At 45.1% G+C, this 18,503-nt stretch overlaps 1 protein-coding gene across 1 annotated transcript in view; it reads left to right on the forward strand.

Annotated features, from left to right (window-relative positions):
* phip (PHIP subunit of CUL4-Ring ligase complex) overlaps positions 1-18,503 on the forward strand; it is a 116,720-nt gene that overhangs the window by 76,356 nt on the left and 21,861 nt on the right. Inside the window, exons 23-33 of the mRNA XM_029734460.1 lie at positions 6,511-6,617; positions 9,247-9,454; positions 9,900-10,010; positions 10,941-11,048; positions 11,637-11,761; positions 11,846-11,928; positions 12,525-12,636; positions 13,287-13,348; positions 13,745-13,900; positions 17,281-17,401; positions 17,847-17,972. Of these exons, the coding sequence (XP_029590320.1) occupies positions 6,511-6,617; positions 9,247-9,454; positions 9,900-10,010; positions 10,941-11,048; positions 11,637-11,761; positions 11,846-11,928; positions 12,525-12,636; positions 13,287-13,348; positions 13,745-13,900; positions 17,281-17,401; positions 17,847-17,972 (1,319 nt within the window). The remainder of the gene's footprint in view (positions 1-6,510; positions 6,618-9,246; positions 9,455-9,899; positions 10,011-10,940; positions 11,049-11,636; positions 11,762-11,845; positions 11,929-12,524; positions 12,637-13,286; positions 13,349-13,744; positions 13,901-17,280; positions 17,402-17,846; positions 17,973-18,503) is intronic.

An 18,503-nucleotide genomic window follows, 5' to 3' on the forward strand; every position in this document is an offset into this window, starting at 1 on the left:
CTTTTCTGTTCCAGCTTTAAATGAAGAGCAGCTTATAAAGGCTTCGTAAAGCCTTCATAAAGTCTTCATGAACACTACACATGTTACAATTCATCTATAACCGTATATCATGCTTTATAAAGGGTTGATAAATGTGGCATAACTGTGTGACATAACCCACTGTGTTGAGTATGATATAAGCATGTGCTTTATAAAGGGTGGCATAAGCACTGCTTAATAAAGGCCTTATAAGTCATATTAAATTGAGGCTTCACAAAGCATTTATAACCCTGTCATACATCTTGGAGGAGCATTGCAACAAAGGATAGAGGGCTCGATTCCCGGGAAGAAATGAATTCACGCATGAATGCATTCGCTTCGTAGGTATTATATGACTCTAAAACGTTTCTAGGATGGCCCAGCTTCTTTCCCTCTTGGGTGCATAGACAATATTGGACCTGACTTCAACTTCTCCCACAATGCTGTGCTGCAGGATGACAACACTTTAGTCGGACCTTTTTCAATCTTTTTAAACATTTTCAATCTGTTCAGACCTTTTCAATCTCTTCAGACCTTTTCAATCTGTTTAGACCTTTTCAATCTTTTTAAACCTTTTCAATCTGTTTTCAATCTCTTCAGACCTTTTCAATCTGTTCAGACATTTTCAATCTTTTTAAACCTTTTCAATCTGTTTTCAATCTGTTCAGACCTTTTCAATCTGTTCCCTACTTCTTTTTTTCCCCCCAAATTCCATTCTCCTCAGGGTTTTTCCCCAGTTTTTTTTCCAAATTTTCCCCAAATCAATTGGACACACCTGTCTATATATGACCCCACAATTGACAGTGCATGTCAGAGCAAAAACCAAGCCATGATGTCGAATGAATTGTCCGTAGAGCTCCAAGACAGGATTGTGTCGAGGCACAGATCTTGGGAAGGGTACCAAAACATTTCTGCAGCATTGAAAGGTCCCCAAGAACATAGTGGCCTCCATTTTTCTTAAATGGAAGAAGTTTGGAACCTCCAAGACTCTTGCTAGAGCTGGCCGCCACGCCAAACTGAGCAATCGGGGGAGAAGGACCTTGGTCAGGGAGGTGACCAAGAACCCGATGGTCACTCTGACAGAGCTCTAGAGTACCTCTGTGGAGATGGGAGAACTTTCCAGAAGGACAATATTCTCTGCAGCACTCCACAAATCAGGCCTTTATGGTAGAGGCCACACTTCAGATGGAAGCCACTCCTCAGTAAAAGGCAGCCCACTTGGAGTTTACCAAAAAGCACCTAAAGACTCTCAGACCATGAGAAACAAGATTCTCTGGTCTGATGAAACCAAGATTTAACTCTTTGACCTGAATGCCAAGCGTCACGTCTGGAGGAAACCTGGCACCATCCCTACGGTGAAGCATGGTGGTGGCAGCATCATGCTGTGGGGATGTTTTTCAGTGGCACGGACTGGGAGACTAGTCAGGATCAAGGCAAAGATGAACAGAGCAAAGTACAGAGAGATCCTTGATGAAAACCTGCTCCAGAGTGCTCAGGACCTCAGACTGGGGCGAAGGTTCACCTTCTAACAGGACAACGACCCTAAGCACACAGCCAAGACAACACAGGGGTGACTTCGGGACAAATCTGAATGTCGTTGAGTGACCCAGCCAGGGCCCGGACTTAAACCCGATCAATCATCTCTGCAGAGACCTGAAAATAGCTGTGCAGTGACGCTCCCCATCCAACCTGACAGAGCTTGAGAGGATCTGCAGAGAAGAATAGAAGACACTCCTCAAATACAGGTGTGCCAAGCTTGTAGCATCATACCCAAGAAGACTCAAGGCTGTAATCGCTGCCAAAGGTGCTTCCACAAAGTACAGAGTAAAAGGTCTGAATACTTTTGTAAATGTTATTGTATTTTTTTTTTTTACAAATATAAGGTGCAAAAAATTATGGGGTATTGTGTGTAGATTGATGAGGGAAAAAACGATTTAAAAGTTAAAGACCTGACTGGGTCCAGCACCGTGTCGTATGACTCATTATATTGTTCTGTTAAAGACCTGACTGGTTCCAGCACCGTGTGGTATGGATAGTTATATTGTTCTGTTAAAGACCTGACTGGGTCCAGCACCGTGTGGTATGACTCATTATATTGTTCTGTTAAAGACCTGACTGGTTCCAGCACCGTGTGGTATGACTCATTATATTGTTCTGTTAAAGACCTGACTGGGTCCAGCACCGTGTGGTATGACTCATTATATTGTTCTGTTAAAGACCTGACTGGGTCCAGCACCGTGAGGTATGGATAGTTATATTGTTCTGTTATAGACCTGACTGGGTCCAGCACCGTGTGGTATGACTCATTATATTGTTCTGTTAAAGACCTGACTGGGTCCAGCACCGTGTGGTATGGATAGTTATATTGTTCTGTTATAGACCTGACTGGGTCCAGCACCGTGAGGTATGGATAGTTATATTGTTCTGTTATAGACCTGACTGGGTCCAGCACCGTGTGGTATGGATAGTTATATTGTTCTGTTAAAGACCTGACTGGGTCCAGCACCGTGTGGTATGACTCATTATATTGTTCTGTTAAAGACCTGACTGGGTCCAGCACCGTGTGGTATGACTCATTATATTGTTCTGTTAAAGACCTGACTGGGTCCAGCACCGTGTGGTATGACTCATTATATTGTTCTGTTAAAGACCTGACTGGGTCCAGCACCGTGTGGTATGACTCATTATATTGTTCTGTTAAAGACCTGACTGGGTCCAGCACCGTGTGGTATGGATAGTTATATTGTTCTGTTAAAGACCTGACTGGGTCCAGCACCGTGTGGTATGACTCATTATATTGTTCTGTTAAAGACCTGACTGGGTCCAGCACCGTGAGGTATGGATAGTTATATTGTTCTGTTAAAGACCTGACTGGGTCCAGCACCGTGAGGTATGACTCATTATATTGTTCTGTTAAAGACCTGACTGGGTCCAGCACCGTGTGGTATGACTCATTATATTGTTCTGTTAAAGACCTGACTGGGTCCAGCACCGTGTGGTATGACTCATTATATTGTTCTGTTAAAGACCTGACTGGGTCCAGCACCGTGTGGTATGACTCATTATATTGTTCTGTTATAGACCTGACTGGGTCCAGCACCGTGTGGTATGACTCATTATATTGTTCTGTTAAAGACCTGACTGGGTCCAGCACCGTGTGGTATGACTCATTATATTGTTGTGTTTCTGTAGGTTGGGGGCTTTCATCAAGGTTAGTGTTTCTATAGGTTGGGGGCTTTCATCAAGGTTAGTGTTTCTATAGGTTGGGGGCTTTCATCAAGGTTAGGGGCTTTCATCAAGGTTAGTGTTTCTATAGGTTGGGGGCTTTCATCAAGGTGTTTCTGTAGGTTGGGGGCTTTCATCAAGGTTAGTGTTTCTTTAGGTTGGGGGCTTTCATCAAGGTGTTTCTGTAGGTTGGGGGCTTTCATCAAGGTCAGTGTTTCTGTAGGTTGGGGGGCTTTCATCAAGGTTAGTGTTTCTGTAGGTTGGGGGCTTTCATCAAGGTGTTTCTTTAGGTTGGGGGGCTTTCATCAAGGTGTTTCTTTAGGGTGGGGGCTTTCATCAAGGTGTTTCTTTAGATTGGGGGCTTTCATCAAGGTCAGTGTTTCTGTAGGTTGGGGGCTTTCATCAAGGTTAGTGTTTCTGTAGGTTGGGGGCTTTCATCAAGGTCAGTGTTTCTGTAGGTTGGGGGCTTTCATCAAGGTGTTTCTTTAGGGTGGGGGCTTTCATCAAGGTCAGTGTTTCTGTAGGTTGGGGGGCTTTCATCAAGGTTAGTGTTCCTGTAGCTTGGGGGCTTTTATCAAGGTGTTTCTTTAGGGTGGGGGCTTTCATCAAGGTTAGTGTTTCTGTAGGTTGGGGTGCTTTCATCAAGGTGTTTCTTTAGGGTGGGGGCTTTCATCAAGGTCAGTGTTTCTTTAGGTTGGGGGCTTTTATCAAGGTGTTTCTTTAGGTTGGGGGCTTTCATCAAGGTGTTTCTTTAGGTTGGGGGCTTTCATCAAGGTGTTTCTTTAGGTTGGGGGCTTTCATCAAGGTTAGTGTTTCTGTAGGATGTGGGGCTTTCATCAAGGTTAGTGTTTCTTTAGGTTAGGGGCTTTCATCAAGGTCAGTGTTTCTGTAGGTTGGGGGGCTTTCATCAAGGTTAGTGTTTCTATAGGTTGGGGGCTTTCATCAAGGTGTTTCTTTAGGGTGGGGGCTTTCATCAAGGTTAGTGTTTCTGTAGGTTGGGGGCTTTCATCAAGGTGTTTCTGTAGGTTGGGGGGCTTTCATCAAGGTTAGTGTTTCTGTAGGTTGGGGGCTTTCATCAAGGTGTTTCTTTAGGTTGGGGGCTTTCATCAAGGTTAGTGTTTCTTTAGGTTGGGGGCTTTCATCAAGGTGTTTCTTTAGGTTGGGGGCTTTCATCAAGGTGTTTCTTTAGGGTGGGGGGCTTTCATCAAGGTCAGTGTTTCTGTAGGTTGGGGGCTTTCATCAAGGTGTTTCTTTAGGTTGGGGGCTTTCATCAAGGTTAGTGTTTCTGTAGGATGGGGGGCTTTCATCAAGGTTAGTGTTTCTTTAGGTTAGGGGCTTTCATCAAGGTTAGTGTTTCTGTAGGTTGGGGGGCTTTCATCAAGGTTAGTGTTTCTATAGGTTGGGGGCTTTCATCAAGGTTAGTGTTTCTTTAGGTTGGGGGCTTTCATCAAGGTGTTTCTTTAGGTTGGGGGTCTTTCATCAAGGTCAGTGTTTCTGTAGGTTAGGGGCTTTCATCAAGGTTAGTGTTTCTGTAGGTTGGGGGCTTTCATCAAGGTTAGTGTTTCTGTAGGTTGGGGGGCTTTCATCAAGGTTAGTGTTCCTTTAGGTTGGGGGCTTTCATCAAGGTGTTTCTTTAGGTTGGGGGTCTTTCATCAAGGTCAGTGTTTCTGCAGGTTAGGGGCTTTCATCAAGGTTATTGTTTCTGTAGGTTGGGGGCTTTCATCAAGGTTAGTGTTTCATCAAGGTGTTTCTGTAGGTTGGGGGCTTTCATCATGGTGTTTCTTTAGGTTCGGGGCTTTCATCAAGGTGTTTCTGTAGGTTAGGGGCTTTCATCAAGGTGTTTCTTTAGGTTCGGGGCTTTCATCAAGGTGTTTCTTTAAGTTGGGGGCTTTCATCAAGGTGTTTCTGTAGGTTGGGGGCTTTCATCAAGGTGTTTCTTTAAGTTGGGGGCTTTCATCAAGGTGTTTCTGTAGGTGGGGGGCTTTCATCAAGGTGTTTCTTTAAGTTGGGGGCTTTCATCAAGGTGTTTCTGTAGGTTAGGGGCTTTCATCAAGGTGTTTCTTTAAGTTGGGGGCTTTCATCAAGGTGTTTCTGTAGGTGGGGGGCTTTCATCAATGTGTTTCTTGGTGTAGCGTCGTGACTATATTGAATAGTAGTGACCTTACTGAGTAAAGTACTGGTCATCATCACTACTTAACACAGTCAGAAAGTCATAATGATGGCTAAACCCATTAGCACAATCTATCTCATAAACATTTGATTTGAAACCTCACCCAAACTAATGAAGGCCAAGTTGGATGTGTTGTTCTACCAGGCCTTCCGCACATGTGGGTGGAGGTGTCTGGGAAGGAGATGAGGTGTAATGTGACTAACATCACTTTAGAGAGTACGCCATCATTCAGCCCAACGCGTCACCCTTTATAAAGCTCATGTTTATTTAGTATTCAACATAGTGGGTAATGTCACACAGTTATGCCACATTTATCAACCCTTTATAAAGCATGATATACTGTTTAAACATGCTTTGTAAAAAATGTACTGTATGTCGTGCTTATGAAGGTGAAATCCCCTTTTTTCACTCCCCTTGTCTCTCTCCCCCTCTCTTTCTCTCTCTCTCTTCATTTATATCACCCTCCCCCTCCTCTCCCCCCTCCTTTCCCTACTCCTCTAATCCCTCCTCTACCCCCCACCTCCCTGTCCCCCCTCCTCTCCCCTCCTCTCTCCCCACTCCTCCCTCTCCCCCTCCTCTCCACCTCCTCTCTCCCTCCTCCTCCCTCTCTCTCCTCCTCTCCCCCCTCCTCCTCTCCCCTCCTCTCCCCCTCCTCTCTCCCCCCTCCTCCCTCTCCCTCCTCTTCTCCCTCCTCCTCCCTCTCCCCCTCCTCTCCCCCCTCCTCCCTCCCCCTCCTCTCTCCCCCCTCCTCCTCCCTCTCTCTCCCTCCTCTTCTCCCCCTCCTCTCTCTCCCCTCCTCCTCTCCCCCCCTCCTCCCTCTCCCTCCTCTTCTCCCCCTCCTCTCTCCCCTCCTCTCCCCCCTCCTCCTCCCTCTCTCTCCCTCCTCTCCCCCTCCTCCCTCTCCCTCCTCTTCTCCCCCCTCTCCCCCTCCTCTCCCCCCTCCTCCCTCCCCCCCCTCTCCCCCCTCCTCCTCCCTCTCTCTCCCCCTCCTCCTCCCCTCTCTCTCCCTCCTCTCTCCCTCCTCCTCTCCCTCTGCCCCCCCTCCTCTCCCCCCTCCTCCCTCTCCCTCCTCTTCTCCCCTGTCTCTCTCTCTCCAGGGAGAGGTAGATGTTCATCCTAACCCTGTGAATGGGAACTCTTCAGAGGAGGAGAAGGAGGAAGAGGAGAAGAAGGAGCCCTGGCCTGAAGACCACAGCAGCTCCAGGTAGGAACCAACACAGACCACAGCAGTGACTACTCTGATTACTTTGTTGCTATAGTGACTACTCTGATTACTTTGTTGCTATAGTGACTACTCTGATTAATTTGTTGCTATAATGACTACTCTGATTACTTTGTTGCTATAGTGACTACTCTGATTACTTTGTTGCTATAGTGGCTACTCTGATTACTTTGTTGCTATAGTGGCTACTCTGATTACTTTGTTGCTATAGTGGCTACTCTGATTACTTTGTTGCTATAGTGGCTACTCTGATTACTTTGTTGCTATAGTGGCTACTCTGATTACTTTGTTGCTATCGTGACTAATGTGATTACTTTGTTGCTATCACGACTACTTGTATTCATCTGTTGCTATAGTGACTACTTTGACTCACTCTAATTAATATGATATTCATATAGTGACTGATATTCATATAGTGACTGATATTCATATAGTGACTGATATTCATATGGTGACTGATATTCATATAGTGACTGATATTCATATGGTGACTGATATTCATATAGTGACTGATATTCATATAGTGACTGATATTCATATAGTGACTGATATTCATATAGTGACTATGATATTCATATAGTGACTGATATTCATATAGTGGCTGATATTCATATAGTGACTGATATTCATATAGTGACTGATATTCATATGGTGACTACTCTTAACTATTCTGTAGAGATACCAGTGTTACTATAGTGACTACCATGATGCTATATTTCTTACATACTTTTTAAACTCTTTATTTAACTAGGCAAGTCAGTTAAGAACAAATTCTTATTTACAATGACGGTCTACCGGGGAACAGTGGGTTAACTGCCTTGTTCAGGGGCAGAACGACAGATTTTTACCTTGTCAGCTCGGGGATTCGATCTAGCAACCTTTCGGTTACTGGCCCAACGCTCTAACCACTAGGTTACCTGCTGGTTACTGGCCCAACGCTCTAACCACTAGGCTACCTGCTGGTTACTGGCCCAATGCTCTAACCACTAGGCTACCTGCTGGTTACTGGCCCAACGCTCTAACCACTAGACTACCTGCTGGTTACTGGCCCAACGCTCTAACCACTAGGCTACCTGCTGGTTACTGGCCCAAAGCTCTAACCACAAGGCTACCTGCTGGTTACTAGTCCAACGCTCTAACCACTAGTCTACCTGCTGGTTACTGGCCCAACGCTCTAACCACTAGGCTACCTGCTGGTTACTGGCCCAACGCTCTAACCACTAGGCTACCTGCTGGTTACTGGCCCAACGCTCTAACCACTAGGCTACCTGCCTCCTCTAACCACTAGGCTACCTGCTGGTTACTGGCCCAACGCTCTAACCACTAGGCTACCTGCTGGTTACTAGCCCAACACTCTAACCACTAGGCTACCTGCTGGTTACTGGCCCAACGCTCTAACCACTAGGCTACCTGCTGGTTACTGGCCCAACGCTCTAACCACTAGGCTACCTGCTGGTTACTGGCCCAACGCTCTAACCACTAGGCTACCTGCTGGTTACTGGCCCAACGCTCTAACCACTAGGCTACCTGTTGGTTACTGGCCCAACGCTCTAACCACTAGGCTACCTGCTGGTTACTGGCCCAACGCTCTAACCACTAGGCTACCTGCTGGTTACTAGTCCAACGCTCTAACCACTAGGCTACCTGCTGGTTACTGGCCCAACGCTCTAACCACTAGGCTACCTGCTGGTTACTGGCCCAACACTCTAACCACTAGGCTACCTGCCTCCTCTAACCACTAGGCTACCTGCTGGTTACTGGCCCAACGCTCTAACCCTAGGCTACCTTGGTTACGGCCCAACGCTCTAACCACTAGGCTACCTGCTGGTTACTGGCCCAACGCTCTAACCACTAGGCTACCTGCCTCCTCTAACCAACTAGGCTACCTGCTGGTTACTGGCCCAACGCTCTAACCACTAGGCTACCTGCTGGTTACTGGCCCAACGCTCTAACCACTAGGCTACCTGCCTCCTCTAACCACTAGGCTACCTGCTGGTTACTGGCCCAACGCTCTAACCACTAGGCTACCTGCTGGTTACTGGCCCAACGCTCTAACCACTAGGCTACCTGCCTCCTCTAACCACTAGGCTACCTGCTGGTTACTGGCCCAACGCTCTAACCACTAGGCTACCTGCTGGTTACTGGCCCAACGCTCTAACCACTAGGCTACCTGCCTCCTCTAACCACTAGGCTACCTGCTGGTTACTGGCCCAACGCTCTAACCACTAGGCTACCTGCCTCCTCTAACCACTAGGCTACCTGCTGGTTACTGGCCCAACGCTCTAACCACTAGGCTACCTGCTGGTTACTGGCCCAACGCTCTAACCACTAGGCTACCTGCCTCCTCTAACCACTAGGCTACCTGCTGGTTACTGGCCCAACGCTCTAACCACTAGGCTACCTGCTGGTTACTGGCCCAACGCTCTAACCACTAGGCTACCTGCCTCCTCTAACCACTAGGCTACCTGCTGGTTACTGGCCCAACGCTCTAACCACTAGGCTACCTGCCTCCTCTAACCACTAGGCTACCTGCTGGTTACTGGCCCAACGCTCTAACCACTAGGCTCCCTGCCGCCCCGTACTGACTACTCTGCTTACTCTGTTGCTATAGTGACTACTCCAGTGACTACTCTGACTGGACAGCAGATGCAGGGATCAACCTGGAACCACCGAAGAAGAGTGTGAAGGTGAAAAAGAAGAGCAGCAGCTCTGAGGAGGATGGAGAGAAGAAGAGAGAGGGAAAAAGAGACAGGAAGAAAGACAAAGCAGACAAAGATGGAGTGCTACCAAAGAAGAAGAAGCCAAAGGAGAGGAGGAAGGTGTGTGTTGTCTTCATGTGTGTCTCAGAATGACTGTCTCTGATTACAATATTTTCTTTTCAAGTTATATCCCTCTCTTGTTCTGTCTCTCTGTCTCTCTCTGTCTCTCTGTCTCTCTGTCTCTCTCTGTCTCTCTCTCTGTCTCTGTCTCTGTATGTCTCTCTTTCTGTCTCTCTGTCTCTCTCTGTCTCTGTCTCTCTTTCTCTCACTCTTTCTGTCTCACTCTGTCTCTCTCTCTGTCTCTCTGTCTCTCTCTTTCTGTCTTTCTCTGTCTCTGTCTCTCTCTTTCTGTCTCTCTCTGTCTCTGTCTGTCTTTCTCTGTCTCTCTCTCTCTCTTTCTGTCTTTCTCTGTCTCTCTTTCTGTCTTTCTCTGTCTCTCTCTCTCTCTCTGTCTCTCTCTCTCTCTCTCTCTCTCTCTCTCTCTCTGTTTCTCTCTCTCTCTCAGAGGGTGGAGTTCCAGGAGGAGGGGCTAACTCTAGAGGAGTGGCTTCCGTCAGCCTGGATCACAGACACAGTCCCTCGGAGATGTCCTTATATACCACAGATGGGAGACGAGGTAACACATACTAACACACAAACACACCCAGCCACCCACCCACCTACCCAGCTAGCCACCTAACAGTGTCCTAACAGTGTGTTGTTGTCCAGGTGTCCTAACAGTGTGTTGTGTTGTCCAGGTGTCCTAACAGTGTGTTGTTTTCCAGGTGTCCTAACAGTGTGTTGTTGTCCAGGTGTCCCTAACAGTGTGTTGTGTTGTCCAGGTGTCCTAACAGTGTGTTGTGTTGTCCAGGTGTCCTAACAGTGTGTTGTTGTCCAGGTGTCCTAACAGTGTGTTGTGTTGTCCAGGTGTCCTAACAGTGCGTTGTTGTCCAGGTGTCCTAACAGTGTGTTGTTGTCCAGGTGTCCTAACAGTGTGTTGTGTTGTCCAGGTGTCCTAACAGTGTGTTGTTGTCCAGGTGTCCTAACAGTGTGTTGTGTTGTCCAGGTGTCCTAACAGTGTGTTGTTGTCCAGGTGTCCTACGAGTGTGTTGTTGTCCAGGTGTCCTAACAGTGTGTTGTGTTGTCCAGGTGTCCTAACAGTGTGTTGTTGTCCAGGTGTCCTAAACAGTGTGTTGTGTTGTCCAGGTGTCCTAACAGTGTGTTGTGTTGTCCAGGTGTCCTAACAGTGTGTTGTTGTCCAGGTGTCCTAACAGTGTGTTGTTGTCCAGGTGTCCTAACAGTGTGTTGTGTTGTCCAGGTGTCCTAACAGTGTGTTGTGTTGTCCAGGTGTCCTAACAGTGTGTTGTTGTCCAGGTGTCCTAACAGTGTGTTGTGTTGTCCAGGTGTCCTAACAGTGCGTTGTTGTCCAGGTGTCCTAACAGTGTGTTGTTGTCCAGGTGTCCTAACAGTGTGTTGTGTTGTCCAGGTGTCCTAACAGTGTGTTGTTGTCCAGGTGTCCTAACAGTGTGTTGTTGTCCAGGTGTCCTAACAGTGTGTTGTTGTCCAGGTGTACTACTTCCGTCAGGGTCATGAGGCGTATGTAGAGATGACCAAACAGAACAAGATTTACAGCATCAACCCTAAGAAACAACCCTGGCACAAAATGGAGCTACGGGTAACCACACACACACACACACACACTACACACACTAACACACACCACAAACTAACACACACCACCACACACCACACACACTAACACACACACACACTACACACACTACACACACACACACACACACTACACACACACACTAACACACACACTAACACACACACACTAACACACACACACACAAACCCCCCACACACACACACAAACACACCACACACACACACACACACACTAACACACACACACACACACCACACACACTAACACACACACACACACACCACACACACTAACACACACACTACACACACACACACACACACTAACACACACACACACCACACACACCACCACACAACACACACACACACACCACACTACATACACGCTACACACACACTACACACACACACAAGGAAAATACATGAATCAGATTGTCAGCTAAATGACTAAATCACCCTGACCTCAAGAAACCTCTGTGTTTCTGTGTGTGTGTGTGTGTGTGTGTGTGTGTGTGTGTGTGTGTGTGTGTGTGTGTGTGTGTGTGTGTATGTGTGTATGTGTGTATGTGTTTGTTTATGTCTGTAGGAGCAGGAGCTGGTGAAGATAGTAGGGCTAAAATATGAGGTTGGCCTCCCCTCTCTCTGCTGCCTCAAACTGGCCTTCCTGGACCCTGATACTGGCAAGCTGACTGGAGGCTCCTTCTCAATCAAGTAACCTTACTCTGTTCTCTGTGTCTTTCCGTGTGTGTGTGTGTGTTTGTGTGTTACTAACGTGGTATATGTGTGTTGTCATAGGTACCACGACATGCCTGACGTGATTGACTTCCTGGTTCTGCGGCAGCAGTTTGATGATGCGAGAGACCACCACTGGACCATAGGTCAGTCTCTTTCTAAGGGCTCTGTGTCTCTGGTTGGCCCATAGAGATGGATAGAGGTCTCATCATTGTATCTATGCCTTTATGGTGTCTGGTAGGCCCATAGAGATGGATAGAGGTCTCATCATTGTATCTATGCCTTCATGGTGTCTGTGACAGCATAAAACATCTCTTTTTAAACTGCTCCATTTTCTTATTTTTTTGTGTTGGAAGCGTTAAGCTAATTTTGGTGGTCTATCTCCTCCTGGAGTCTTGAACCAAATCTAATTTATTGTGGCAACTAGATGGTGGCAGTGATGTGCCTTAACCATCCAGATGACAGGTTCAGGTCAGTGATAGATGATACCTGGTGGTGTTGTAATTAGGAGTGACCTTGTCCCATCCAGGTGACAGGTTCAGGTCAGTGATAGATGATACCTGGTGGTGTTGTAATTAGAAGTGACCTTGTCCCATCCAGGTGACAGGTTCAGGTCAGTGATAGATGATACCTGGTGGTGTTGTAATTAGAAGTGACCTTGTCCCATCAAGGTGAAAGGTTCAGGTCGGTGATAGATGATACCTGGTGGTGTTGTAATTAGACGTGACCTTGTCCCATCTAGGTGACAGGTTCAGGTCGGTGATAGACGATGCCTGGTGGTTCGGGACCATTGAGGACCAGGAGCCCTTCCAACCAGAGTACCCAGACAGCCTGTTCCAATGCTACAACGTCTGGTAGGTTATAACACCTCTATGAACCTTCATAACCTTATAACCTTGTATAATGCCAGACAGCCTGTTCCAATGCTACAATGTCTGGTAGGTTATAACAACTCTATGAGCCTTAATAACCCTATAAATCTGTATAATGCCAGGCAGCCTGTTCCAGTGTTCACAACATCTGGTAGGTTATAACTACCTATGAGCCTTAATAACCCTATAATCCTTCATAACACCAGACGGACTGTTTGTTTTATGACATCTGGTAGGTTATAACCCTGCATTAACCTTTATGACATGAAACATGACCTTGATACTCTTTTTTTTCATCGATTTTACAAAAACACAAACATCAACACCTGTTATAATCCTTTAGCATGATGATTATATGTTTCCTGTCTAGTTGGGATAATTATGATAATAATGTGTTTCCTGTCTAGCTGGGATAATGATGATGATGTGTTTCCTGTCTAGCTGGGATGATGATAATGTGTTTCCTGTCTAGCTGGGATAATGATGATAATGACGTGTTTGCTGTCTACTTGAAATAATGATAATGACGGTGATAATGTGTGTCCTGTCTAGTTGGGATAATGATGATACTGATGATGATAATGTGTGTGCTGTCCAACTGGGATAATGATGATGATGTGTTTCCTGTCTAGCTGGGATAACGGCGACACAGAGAAGATGAGTCCTTGGGACATGGAGCCTATCCCCAACGAGGGTAGGACACACACACACACACACACACACTTGTTAAATGCCTGTGTATCGTTCTGATGATGTGTGGTCCATCAGTAGTCTGTTCTGATGATGTGTGGTCCATCAGTAGTCTGTTGTTCTGATGATGTGTGGTCCCTCAGTAGCCTGTTCTGATGATGTGTGGTCCATCAGTAGTGTGTTGTTCTGATGATGTGTGGTCCATCAGTAGTCTGTTGTTCTGATGATGTGTGGTCCATCAGTAGTCTGTTCTGATGATGTGTGGTCCATCAGTAGTCTGTTCTGATGATGTGTGGTCCATCAGTAGTCTGTTCTGATGATGTGTGGTCCATCAGTAGTCTGTTCTGATGATGTGTGGTCCATCAGTAGTCTGTTGTTCTGATGATGTGTGGTCCATCAGTAGTGTTTCCAGAGGAGCTGGGTCAGAGCGTTCCTCTGACGGAGGAGGAGCAGAGGGAGCTGCTGTATGTTCCCCTGGAGGGGGAGTGGGGCGCCGCCACGAGGAACCACGAGTGCCAACGCATCATCAACGCAATCGACCAGCTCACCACGCTCGGTATGACCTCATCACCACAAGACACAGTGGCACACAGCTGACGCACTCTGACATCTTGAGATACAGTTGAAGTGGGAAGTTTACATACACCTTAGCCAAATATATTTAAACTCAGTTTTTCACCATTCCTGACATTTAATCCTAGTAAAAATCCCCTGTCTCAGGTCAGTTAGGATCACCACTTTATTTTAAGAAATGTGAAATGTCAGAATAATAGTAGAGAGAATTATTTATTTCAGCTTTTATTTCTTTCATCACATTCCCAGTGGGTCAGAAGTTTACATACACTCAATTAGTATTTGGTAGCATTGCCTTTAAATTGTTTAACTTGGGTCAAACATTTTGGGTAGCCTTCCTCAAGCTTCCCACAATAAGTTGGGTGAATTTTGGCCCATTCCTCCTGACAGAGTTGGTGTAACTGAGTCAGGTTTGTAGGCCTCCTTGCTCTTACACACTTTTTCAGTTCTGCCCACAAATGTTCTATAGGATTGAGGTCAGGGCTTTGTGATGGCCACTCCAATACCTTTACTTTGTTGTCCTTAAGCCATTTTGCCACAACTTTGTAAGTATGCTTGGGGTCATTGTCCATTTGGAAGTCGTATTTGCGACTAAACTTTAACTTCCTGACTGATGTCTTGAGATGTTGCTTCAATATATCCACATAATTGTCCTACCTCATGATGCCATCTATTTTGTGAAGTGCACCAGTCCCTCCTGCAGCAAAGCACTTCCACAACATGATGCTGCCACCCCATGCTTCACGGTTGGGATGGTGTTCTTCAGCTTGCAAGCATCCCCCTTTTTCCTCCTAACATAACGATGGTCATTATGGCCAAACAGTTCTATTTTTGTTTCATCAGACCAGAGGACATTTCTCTAAAAAGTACAATCTTTGTCCCCATGTGCAGTTGCAAACCGTTGTCTGGCTTTTTTATGGCGGTTTTGGAGCAGTGGCTTCTTCCTTGCTGAGAGACCTTTCAGGTTATGTCAATATAGGACTCTTTTTACTGTGGATATAGATACTTTTGTACCCGTTTCCTCCAGCATCTTCACAATGTCTGTCAAGTTGTGTATTGTTCACACTGCAGCTCTTTGCCCAAACTTGAAAAAGGCCTTTAAGGACTGAAGGACAACTCAATTTTCTTCTGACTTTTATTTATTTAGTCAGTTAGTTAGTTAGTTAATTAGGTTGATAACCTTTAAAGGCAAAACACAAAAATAAATATACATTACTTCAAGGTCATTTCAAATTAAATATATAATCTCAATGTAGTCATTATCTAAATTATACTATATACTAAATTAGACAATTGGTCTCAATTCTCAACACAAATAAACACCTAACTGACAACAATGTCCATGTGCCTACCGGTTGAGTCTCCAGAATCCTAAATGAGCTGAATGTGTATGAATGAGAGTCTCCTCTTCCATGAAGGACTTCCAGTGAAATGCTTTTCCACCAAACATTTCACCACCTGCTATCACAAAGGTGCACCAGTATATATGTTCCCCGGGGAAACACAAGCTAATGATGGGTTCCACAATGCATACACTCTTTCGCCCCCTGCTGGTGTTTTATCTTTGAAATCAGTTGAAAATGTCCTTTGCTGCTGTTCTGGGATTGATTTGCACTTTTCGCACCAAAGTACGTTCATCTCTAGGAGACAGAATTGTCTCCTTCCTGAGCGGTATGACGGCTGCGTGGTCCCATGGTGTTTATACTTGCGTACTATTGTTTGTACAGATGAACGTGGTACCTTCAGGTGTTTGGAAATTGCTCCCAAGGATGAACCAGACTTGTGGAGGTCTACAATAATTTTTTTCTGAGGTCTTGGCTGATTTCTTTTGATTTTCCCATGATGTCAAGCAAAGAGGCACTGAGTTTGAAGGTAGACATTGAAATACATCCACAGGTACACATCCAATTGACTCAAATGATGTCAATTAGCCTATCAGAAGCTTCTAAAGCCATGACATAATTTTCTGGAATTTTCCAAGTTGTTTAAAGGCATGGGCAATGTACACAGTAGGCGTTAATACGATCCCAATGGTGTTTCCCATCTCCTCAAAAGTATCTCTGGTCAATCCAGCTCATAATTGGGCTTCACTTCACATAATATACTGAATATCACATCACAGTTTACATATCGTACTAGACATACACTGAACCTGGGCTCCCTCTAGTGGACCGATGGAGACACAGTTCACTAACACACCCCTTTCGCTCGCTCTCTGTCTCTCTCTGTCCCTCTCTGTCTCTGTCCCTCTCTGTCTCTGTCCCTCTCTCTCTCTGTCTCTGTCTCTTTCTGTCTCACTCTGTCGCTCTCTGTATCTCTCTGTCTCTCTCTGTCTCTGTCTGTCCCTCTCTGTCTCTGTCCCTCTCTGTCTCTGTCCCTCTCTCTCTCTCTGTCTCTGTCTCTTTCTGTCTCACTCTGTCGCTCTCTGTATCTCTCTGTCTCTCTCTGTCTCTGTCTGTCCCTCTCTGTCTCTGTCCCTCTCTGTCTCTGTCCCTCTCTCTCTCTGTCTCTGTCTCTTTCTGTCTCACTCTGTCGCTCTCTGTATCTCTCTGTCTCTCTCTGTCTCTGTCTGTCTGTCTGTCTGTCTGTCTGTCTGTCTGTCTGTCTGTCTGTCTGTCTCTCTCTTCTCTCAATTCTATTCAAGGGGCTCTATTGGCATGGTAAACATATGTTGACATTGCCAAAGCAAATGAGCTAGATAATTAACAAAAGTGAAATAAAAAATAAAAATGAACAGCAAACATTGTATTATACATTACAAATGTCATATTATGTGCAAATAGTTAAAGTACAAAAGGGAAAATAAATAAACATAAATATGGGTTGTATTTACAATGGTGTTTGTTCTTCACTGGTTGCCCTTTTCTTGTGGCAACAGGTCACAAATCTTTCTGCTGTGATGTCACACTGTGGTATTTCACCCAGTAGATATGGGAGTTTATCAAAATCGGGTTCGTTTTCCAATTCTTTGTGGATCTGTGTAATCTGAGGGAAATATGTGTCTCTAATATGGTTATACAATTGGCAGGAGGTTAGGAAGTGCAGCTCAGTTTCCACCTCATTTTGTGGGCAGTGTTGCACATAGCCTGTCTTCTCTTGAGAGCCAGGTCTGCCATCGGCATCTTCTCTCAATAGCAAGGCTATGCTCACTGAGTCTGTACATAGTCAAAGCTTTCCTTCATTTTGGGTCAGTCACAGTGGTCAGGTATTCTGCCACTGTGTACTCTCTGTTTAGGGACAAATAGCATTCTAGTTTGCTCTGTTTTTTTGTTAATTCTTTCCAATGTGTCAAGTAGTTATCTTTTTGTTTTCACATGATTTGGTTGGGTCTCCCTTCCTTCCTCTCTCTCCTCTCTCCTCCAGATGTAGCTGTACCGTTTGCCTTGCCAGTAGATCTCCAGGCGTATCCTTCCTACTGTACTGTAGTAGCCTACCTCACAGACCTCAGCACCATACGGTCCAGGCTGGAGAACCGCTTCTACAGGTACCGCGAGGACAGAGGGGGTGTGTGTGTGTGTGTGTGTGTGTGTGTGTGTGTGTGTCTGTTTCTGTGAGGACAGTGTGTGTGTGTTTCTGTGAGGACAGTGTGTGTGTGTGTGTGTGTGTGTGTGTGTGTGTGTGTGTGTGTGTGTGTGTGTGTGTGTGTGTGTGTGTGTGTGTGTGTGTGTGTGTGTGTGTGTCTGTTTCTGTGAGGACAGTGTGTGTGTGTGTTTCTGTGAGGACAGTGTGTGTGTGTTTCTGTGAGGACAGTGTGTGTGTGTGTGTGTGTGTGTGTGTGTGTGTGTGTGTGTGTGTGTGTGTGTGTGAGGACTGTGTGTGTGTGTGTGTGTGTGTGTGTGTGTGTGTGTGTGTGTGTGTGTGTGTGTGTGTGTGTGTGTGTGTGTGTGTGTGTGTGTGTGTGTGTATAACAGTGTATCTCTCCCCCCTAGGCGTATGTCATCGTTGATGTGGGAGGTGCGTTATATTGAACACAACGCTCAAACCTTTAATGAAACTGGAGCCTTCATCGTTAAAACGGCCAAGTTCGTCTCTGACCTCATGCTCAGCTTCATCAAGTAAGACTCTACTGTTACTATATATGATATTATACACTTAAATATAACTGTTACTATATATTATACACTTAAATATGACTATAGTTATAATTGTTACTATATATGATATTATACACTTAAATATAACTGTTACTATATATTATACAGTTAAATATGACTATAGTTATAATTGTTACTATATATGATATTATACACTTAAATATAACTGTTACTATATATTATACAGTTAAATATGACTATAGTTATAATTGTTACTATATATGATATTATACACTTAAATATAACTGTTACTATATATTATACAGTTAAATATGACTATAGTTATAGCTGTTACTATATATTATACAGTTAAATATGACTATAGTTATAACTGTTACTATATATGATATTATACACTTAAATATAACTGTTACTATATATTATACAGTTAAATATAACTGTAGTTATAACTGTTACTATATATTATACAGTTAAATATGACTATAGTTATAACTGTTACTATATATTATACAGTTAAATATAACTGTAGTT

Source organism: Salmo trutta, chromosome 35 (assembly GCF_901001165.1).
Source record: "Salmo trutta chromosome 35, fSalTru1.1, whole genome shotgun sequence".
NCBI lineage: Eukaryota > Metazoa > Chordata > Actinopteri > Salmoniformes > Salmonidae > Salmo > Salmo trutta.